At 49.5% G+C, this 8,954-nt stretch overlaps 1 protein-coding gene across 1 annotated transcript; it reads left to right on the top strand.

Moving 5' to 3' along the window:
* Positions 1 to 3,115: 3,115 nt before the first annotated feature.
* SLC35D3 (solute carrier family 35 member D3) lies at positions 3,116 to 8,665 on the top strand. The gene is made up of 2 exons (XM_071433723.1): positions 3,116 to 3,639; positions 4,795 to 8,665. Exons 1-2 carry the CDS (start codon positions 3,204 to 3,206, stop codon positions 5,622 to 5,624), a joined length of 1,266 nt encoding a protein of 421 aa, XP_071289824.1. The 5' UTR covers positions 3,116 to 3,203; the 3' UTR covers positions 5,625 to 8,665.
* Positions 8,666 to 8,954: the final 289 nt, after the last annotated feature.

Below are 8,954 nucleotides of genomic sequence, written 5' to 3' on the forward strand. Positions count from 1 at the left end.
TCTTTGGCTATACTTTGTGTTCACTTCCCCAAAGAAGAAATGTTGTTCAAAAAGTAAATGCCGTGAAAGATACTGAGAGTATCTTATAAGAAGAATATCACAACCATGGTTTATTTCGTGTATGAATACTGGGTGATGGTCACATTGTTCCCCTGTACTGGTAGAGACCATACTTTATGCAACTTTTCCTAGCTGTGTGCCCCATCAGATCTTCATAAAGGAAAGCTATTTTAAATCATTCTTTGTGTCTGCTTGTGCAGAGTATGTGTCAGTGATGAAGTGATCTCTTTCTTCTAGCCAAGTACAGCGCTGGCCTCAAATTTTGCTGCATAAGCAGGCTGTATTGTGCCTTTCAGTAGTACTGCTCAGCTGTGCTCAGGGTCATGGAATGGGGAATGGATACAACTCGACACAGTTCTTCCCTGATAGACCTGATGGTTGCATTAGACTCTAATTAAGGCAAATTTTCCATTAAACCTCTATAAAATTTTCCATTTTATAGAGGTCCTGAACATTTTCATCCAAGAAGCCATTATAAAAAATCTATGCCCTTAGGAAGGCACCAATTTGCTGCATTTTTTGTTTTCCTCTCACCTGTGTCATTGTAGCTAGGTGAAATGCAGAACTGAGCATAATTTCCTTTAAACAACAAGAGTTAAGGTCTCATAATCATCTCATTAGGGTAAAGAACCACAGAGCCATTCATTGCTATGAACTGCCCCACTGCCAGGCCAAAATTTAACAGAGTTGATGTATGAACTGAGCAGCCACTGTTTCCTCTGGACACATGAACAGCCAGTATGGGGAAAGTTCCTTCACTGCAGTGTCACCTCTGATGCCACCTCCCTGTTGCTTTATTCAATTGCTCCCCAGTAAAGAGCAGGAGAACATTTTGTGTGACTGTGGAGTGATGGAGAGGCAGTGGGAGACTAGTACTGAACCTGACCTCAATCCATGTTGAGAAAAGGGTGGCTTGGCAAGAGACAACAGCTTCCTCTCCACCTCCCTTTCCTGTCTATAGACAAAATTAGGAGTACCATGAGAGATACTGCAAGAGAAGCTGCCCTTATAGCACAGGTGAGTTCCAAAAGATAGGATTTGGCACTTGACTTTCCAAACTGAGCATTGGTGCAGCCGCTCTTTGAGTTCTCCATTTAGTTCTGGGCCTCACAATTTAAGGGGGATGTGAAAGTCCTTGAATGCATCCAGAAGTGTACCTCAAAGCTGGTGAAAGGGCTGGAAGGCATGTCCTGTGAGGAGAAGCTGAGGGCTTTGGGCTTGTCTAGTTTGGAGCAAAGGAGACTGAGAGGAAATATCATCACTTTCTGATGCTTCCCAAGGAGGGCAAGAGGACAGGGAACTGCTGATCTCTTCCCCTTGGGACTCAAGATGTGTGGGAATGGTTCAAAGATGCACCAGAGGAGGAGGTTTAGACTGGACATTCAGAAGCATTTCTTTACTAAGCAGGCATTCAAACACAAACAGGCTTCCTAGAGAGGTGGTCGATGTCCCAAGCTTGTCAGTGTTTAAGAGGCATTTGGAGAATGCCCTTAACAACATGATTTAATTTCTGCTCAGCCCTGAATTGGTCAGGCAGTTGGACTAGGATGATCATTCTACAGTCCATACAAATGAAATAGTCTATTAAAATTTTTGTTTCTGATACATTTGTTTTTGTGTTTCAGTCAAGGAAATATTTAGCCCCCAAAGGAGTTTTTCAGCCTGGTACTTTGCAATGTCAGAGATTCACTTCTCTAGTGATAATTTCACTGGTGAGGTGACAAAATTGTTTCTGCCAGAGGATACACTCAGGTATAGTCCAAATTACTACAGTATTTCCAGAAAGCACAGTCCAATTTTTTTTCCATCTGCTCTTACCTGGCAGAAGGAGTTGTTTTTATCCCATGTGCAAACACTGTCAAGGTGATCCACACTTTTCTTTATATTGTGTTGCATGTGGACTTGGGGTGAGTTCAAATAGAGGCTGATGTAAATGTATTGGCACTTTTCTCCAGTGGGTTCTGAAACCAGGCTTGGTCTCCAGTACCTATGATTTATTTTCCTGCATTACCAGTTTTCATCTTCAGACACTCATTCTTAATGCATACCTTGTTTCATTTTGTAGACCCTGCCCTGTCTCCTTTACCCTGCCTGTCCTGATGAGAGAAATCAATGGATGATTATAAGACAGCTCTGAATAAAAGTATAGTTTTTCCTTCCCTTGTGTTGCCTGACACTGCAGGAGAGTGGTGGAGGGGACTAGCTGCCCGAGAGAACTGCTTTTTGCTTTGCCTTTTCCTTAGAGTCGGTATGGTCTATTGCCATCTCCTGTTAAAACTTTCATCTGTAAAGTCGGGAGAAGCGATCAGCTTATTTAATCTTTACCAGGCTTTAAAACATCACATTTGAAAGCTGTGTGGCTACCAGTTTTTAGTGACTTCTCAAGGCAATTCCCTCTGCTAGAACCCGATTCTCCCTGCTTTTCTTAGCAGCGGTCCCCATCTCTGCCGTTCGCAGCCCGATAAACCGAGGAAGGAAGGGGGGCAGTGGGAGGGATGCTGCCGGCATGCTCGATAGATGCTTTTTTCCGGGAGGCCGTATACTTTTGGAGAGTAGGAAAAGCCGTACTCCCTGCTTAGGAATTCGCGGACCTGCACTGATCTCCCCGCTCCGGCAGACGTGGGGCTTCCCACGGCTCTTCCACATTATTTTCGGGCCGGTGGCACTCGGCTGCGGAGCTGCGGGCGCCCCGCGGCTTTCCCGGCAGGGGAAGCACCTGAATGCCCGCTCCCGCTGCCCGTCCTGCTGCACCCGAGCGGGGTCGGGAGGGCTTGCGGACAGCGGGGGGCTTCCCATCCCCGCTAAGCCGGGCGTGCTCCGGGGGACACCGCGGGACGAACCTGGAAACACGGGGGGCGGGGGCGGCCGGATGGGGGACACCGAGAGCGGCGACGCAGACACACCGGGGATGGCGCGGGGACACACCGGGGGCGGGGAGGGGACGCGGATAGGAGGGGAGACACGCTGGGGGCGGCGCGGGGGGGACACGTCGGGGGCGGCGGCCGCCCTGCCGGGAGCGCGTCCTGCCTCCTCCCGCCCCCTGCCTCCGCTCGTCGCCGTCCCCCCGCGCCGCCGCCGCCGCGGCGGGTGGCCGGGCGGGCGGCAGAGCCGGGGGCCCGGCGGCGGGGCCGGGCGCGGGCAGGATGCTCCGGTGGCGGGGCCGGGCGCGGGGCGTCGCGGTGGCGGTGGCGCACGGGCTGTGCTCGGGCTCGCTGAACATCCTGCTGAAGTTCCTGCTGGCCCGCTACCACTTCGCCTTCCTGACGCTGCTGCAGTGCCTCAGCAGCGCGGCGGCGGCGCTGGGGCTGGAGGCGCTGCGGCGGCGGGGGCTGGCGGCGCTGCCGCCCTTCGGGCCCCGCCTGGCGCGCCCCTTCGCCGCCGTGGCCGCCCTGGCCACCCTGCAGTCCACCCTCACCCTCTGGTCGCTGCGCGGCCTCAGCCTCCCCATGTATGTGGTCTTCAAGCGCTGCCTGCCTCTCGTCACGCTGGTCACCGGCGCCCTGGTGCTCCGCGACGGCATGCCATCGCCCGGCGTCCTCGTCGCCGTCCTCATCACCACCTGCGGCGCCGCGCTGGCCGGTGAGCGCGACCGCACCGAGGGCACGGGGCGGGACGGGACGGGACGGGACGGGACGGGACGGGACGGGACGGGACGGGACGGGACGGGCGGCCGCAGCGGTACCCGCTCCCTCCGGGCTTCGGGCGCCGGAGCGGGAGGGCAGCGCCAGCCCGGGAGAAAGACGCGAGGATACGGGGTGCGTGCAGTGCTGGGGGACAGCTGCGGCCCCACGGAGCCTCACGGGCGGGCAGGTGCAGCCTTGCAAAGGTGGATGCAGCCCCGCTCCGACTGGCACATTCTTGCAGAGCTCGGTAGAAGCTTTTGGACAGAGGTGCATCCTTGTGCGGCCCCGTGTAGGAGTAGCTGCGACCTTATTGCAACCCTACTAGGGAAGGTGCAACCTTATGGAGGGACTTGTAGTCTTATGGCGGGTGGGTGAACCTACAGGGGTAGATGTAATGTTCTGAGAGCAGCCGCAAGCCCATGGGACAACTGCTGCCTTGCTGGGGCAAGTGTGGTCTTATAAGGGCAGGTACAAACTTAGGGGTCAGCTACAGCCCTCTGGGGCCAGCAGGACCCGTGTTGCTGTCCAGCCGAGGTGTAGGTGGGGTGGGAGGCAAAGCTGGCACTTTGTGGCACGACAGCACTCCTGGGCTGGGGGCTGCCTCAGACAGCAGAGCACATGCAGTGGGTGTAATTTAATCTGCAAAGAGACTGACAGGGGGCTCGGGAGGGAGGTGTTCCTTCAGGGATCCTGTAGGGCTGTATGACTAGAGGGTGCAGAATGGCCAGTGGGTTGGAGGGCAGGCAGCCCAGGCAGCCAGAGCTGGCATGTGTATGTGCTGGCAAGAGGATGCTCAGGGTTGCTCTGTGCATGTGTGTGTCCGGTTTCAGCTACAAATATTACACAGTGTCTTCACAAAAGGGAGAAGGCAATCTGATTTTGGCTGTGGGATTTAGAGGGGGTATGAAAAACACTCAATATGTTTGCAGCATTAAAAAATGCATAAGAGATTTGTTGGGAGGCAAGACTTGGACAAGCATGACAAATCCTAGGGGTTATGGAAAGTGCAATGATGCCTATTTCCTAAATATCCCTCTAGTCCAGAATGGTGCTCTCTTTCTGTCTCCCGTGCACCACCTATGCTTATTTCTCTCTGTGACTCTCGTGACAGGAGCTGGTGACCTGACTGGGGATGCTATGGGCTATGTGACAGGCGTGCTGGCCGTGCTGATACACGCTGCCTACCTGGTGCTCATTCAGAAAACCAGTGTAGACAGTGAATATGGACCCCTGACAGCTCAGTATGCCATCGCTGTTTCGGCCACCCCTTTCCTCATCATCTGCTCCTTTGCCAGCATGGATTCCATCAACGTCTGGTCCTTCCCAGGGTGGAAGGACCCTGCTATGGTATGCATCTTTATTGCTTGTGTTCTGATTAGCTGTGCCATGAACTTTACCACCCTTCACTGCACCTACATTAACTCAGCTGTGACCACCAGCTTTGTAGGGGTGGTGAAGAGCATAGCCACCATCACGGTAGGCATGGTGGCATTCAATGATGTGGAGCCCACAAAGTTATTTATAGCTGGGGTTGTGGTCAACACCTTGGGGTCTGTCATTTACTGTGTGGCCAAGTACGTTGAGACAAGGCGGCAAAGCAACTATGAGGACCTGGAGAAAGAAGCTAGAGAAGAGGAGGGGAAAAGGCAGGCTGGAGACCAAGCTCTGTTTGCCATGGAGACAATTTCCCAGGGGAAGGGGGCCGAGGAAGCAGCGGTGGAAGGATCATCCACAGGGCAGAGACAGAGTGGAGAGGAAGAGAAGGACGTCACTGAGAAATCAGCCACGGCACTTGTGGTTCAGGGAAAATCCACCATCACACAAGAAGTGAACAGAAGCTCGCTGAAAGAAGCCTATCTTGGAGTATGGAGGTTGGTGAGGGGTGCTAATTATATAAAGAAGGATTATTTGATAGAAAATGAAGAGCTACCAAACCCTTAAAAAGCAGATTTGAAAACCTATTGTTTGAGGACAGACACCTGGTTTTCTGTACAGGGGGAAGGCAGAGCATACATTTCCACATCAATGCTTACAAATCCAAATCATTCAGGATGACTTTACCTCATTGTCAAAAAGCAAAAGATCATAGTTTGCTCATGCTTTGGGCTTGCTTTCAGCTGCTTTCAGTATGTCACCTCAGCTAAGGTGCTGACACTGCTGCAGACACAGAGAGAGCTGGGTAAGGGGAAGCCACGAGGTGCTTGCCCAGCAGCTGGGAATATGAGGGATATCAGTGCCACTGGGATACTTGGCAGTACCAGTGACACAGCGGTGGCCTATACCTTAGATTGTGTCTGGAGCCTAGTGATTTTAACACATTTGGAGGCTCTGTCAGTGTGCTTCTGTATCTGTATCCATCCAATTATAGGTATTCTGCATAACCAATTCCTACAATATAAACTCGTATTAACTGTACTTTTTTGTGCTCCTCTGTGTCAATACAATTACAACAGAGCTAGAGGTTGTGCCACTTCAGTTATATGGGTGTAAAATCACTCTCTTGTCTGATGAATTGAAGCCCTCCAGGCTAAGCCTTGGACCTGGTTTACCTTGGGTGCTTTGTGTCTTCAGTAGAAATCCTTTAGTCTTGTGATGGTGTACGTGAAAGCAGAACCAGATCTGAGCTTCTGAGAAGCTTTGACTGGCAAAAGAAGGATGTTTGTCTATGAGCTTTAACTATACATAGCATTTGGAATATTAGCTTGACTCAAATAAAAGAGTTTGGAAATGTTGGTATGTATTGATTGGATTTGGGACGGCTATAAAAATTTAGGGAGAAAGTGTGTGCCTTGTGTTATCCCTCCTTGTACCCTAAAGTCAGATGAATCAGAGCCTGGACTGGAACCCAGGTGTCCTCTCCATTCATTCTGTCACAAGCAGAGGCTGAGATCAGAGCTGGGGACAGCAGCTCTGAAGTTCCCAGGGGTGCTTTTGCAGGACAGTTGTGCTACATCCTGGCCATGTGCTGGTACGTGGCTTTGTGTGTATCCACCCTCGCTGTCCCTGTGCTGGGCTGTCCTGTGGAACAAAGGGCGGGCAGGCAGCAGGAGCTGCCCGGGGCTCCAGCAGATCCCATGGCCGAGTGCTTGGGGAGCGGGTTGCTCAGTGTGCTCGGCACAGGGACACCCATGGCTTTGGCAGAGGCAGCTCCCCAGTGCCCAGACTGTCCCTGTCCCCATGGGCTGCGAGGGGCAGAGCTGCTTTTCCCCTTGGGAACTCAAACGCTCATGTGGGAAGTGGGAAGCAGGCACTCCAGCGAGGCCTCAGCTGAATACACTAGTATTTTGTCCCACATCTATTTAACTGAGAAGACTGTGGAAACAAATGTTTGAGTGTTTCTTTGCCTGAAGATACCCGTTTGGTAGGTGGGAGTACTTGGGTGGAACTAGACAGAGAAAAGATTTGATTGTGAGTACTTCTCACCCCAAAAGGGTGCTGCAGCCATTGAGGCCACCTTGACAACAGACTGAAACAAGTTGTTACCATTTTCTGAAAAAATTAACCAAGTTTGTTGTTGTTGTTGTTTTTAATATTGTTATTGTTGTTATTAATAATTATTTATTATTATCTATTAAGCCACTGAACTGAAAATCAGCTATTCCCACAGCCCTAATTAACCAGTGCCTGGCCCAGTGCTCTCTCCAGCTGAGCAGGCAGCTTTAGCCTCACAGCGTGTTCAGTCTGAAGTGAGCAATTTGCCCAGCAGGGAATATTTGCAAAATTGCTCTCTGGGGGAGCTTTAGGTTCTTGTCAATAAATGCAGGCAGAAATATCAGGTGCTGTGGCAGTGTGTTTTCGGAATGATTGCAGAAGTTGGCTGACCTGGCATCACCCATGAATTTTGAAAGAGAAGGCTAAAAGGACATTTATGCTAAAAGCCTGGAGCTGCTGAGCTGGGGGACAGGGCAGGGAGATCTGTACATCACATGTTATGTATAGCTTGTGTTTAAGAGGTACTGGCTGTTTGCCAAAATACGTTTACCTTCTGTTTGAGCTCCATATGGGATCTTTTCAATAAAAGTACTATTTATTGTTTCTAGGCTAATATAATAGGGCTTTTGTTAGTTTTTCAAATGCATCCTCGGCTAAAGAAGTTTGTGCCTATTACTTATAGTCGCTGTGTTACTGAACTCATTGCGATATTGAACTGCATTGTAATCATACAGATGGCTGGAGAGAAACACACAATTCTGATCTGTCCTCACTGTGCTCACTGTTTTCTGTCCACAAAAAAGGTGGATCTTCTTACCACCTGGATGCCAGTCTTAGATCCTGTAGTGCACACGCCGTGTTTGACACGTGCTCTAGGAAGCTCTCCCACTGGACTCTTGTTTCAGGACTTTTTCCTGTGGGGAGGTTAAATGTTTTGCCACTTACTGTTGTTAAATTATTAGTAGAAATCTGTGGAAATTCAAACAGTTTTGACTATTAAAAAAGCTGCTGTTACAATGTTGTACATTTGCATGTATAGTCGAAATGTGATTATATTGTATTCTGTTTTTACCTGTAAATTCCCTAAATTAAAATGGGAATTTGGCAAATGCAATCCAGTTTTTCAGTAACAGACGCTGTCGCACAATAAAATGAAAATACTGCCTCGTGCTGAGGTATTTTAATAGCATCAGCGGAAGACGGTAGAATGAGATGTGGGAATAAAATGCACTGCTTTCCAAAAGCTTTCTGCTTTTCTTATTGTTGCTACTCCAGAGTGCTCATTTTTGCTTCATTTATAGTTATTCTTGTGCCTTTATACCATCCAAGTTTCCTCAACATGTGACCACACACTATAAATAATGTCACGGATAGAGGGACTTAGGACAGAAAAAGGAGCACAGGATTCTGAAGTGCTGAAACCTCGGTACAGCTCAAAATTTCAGTGGTTCTCAGTGGTGATTTTTTTGGTTACATATTTAAGATGATTTATTGTCACTGGTGTAGCTGTTATAACTCTAGAATTAATAAAAGTAAGATGAAGCTCATTATTAATAGTTCCATCATAAAATGACAGCATTATTAAAGGACTTAATATTAATTTCATTTTACAATGTTAAGTATTTGTATTATCATCTATGTCACATGGCAGCACTAGGAGATGACTTAAGCATTCATGTTTACCTGTTTGCTTTGGATGAAAGGTACATAATACGCCTGTGGCTGAAACTGGGCTGTGCCAGACCAGGCTGCGGTCAGTGGTTATTGCTGAATTCATCTTAGAGCTCCACACAAATGTGCCTGCAGGTTGATTTAGAGAAGGAGACCATCCTTGTTGTC

This window comes from Agelaius tricolor, unplaced genomic scaffold, assembly GCF_023055355.1.
Source record: "Agelaius tricolor isolate 1412-34295 unplaced genomic scaffold, bAgeTri1.0.p SCAF_1, whole genome shotgun sequence".
NCBI classification, from domain to species: Eukaryota; Metazoa; Chordata; class Aves; order Passeriformes; family Icteridae; genus Agelaius; species Agelaius tricolor.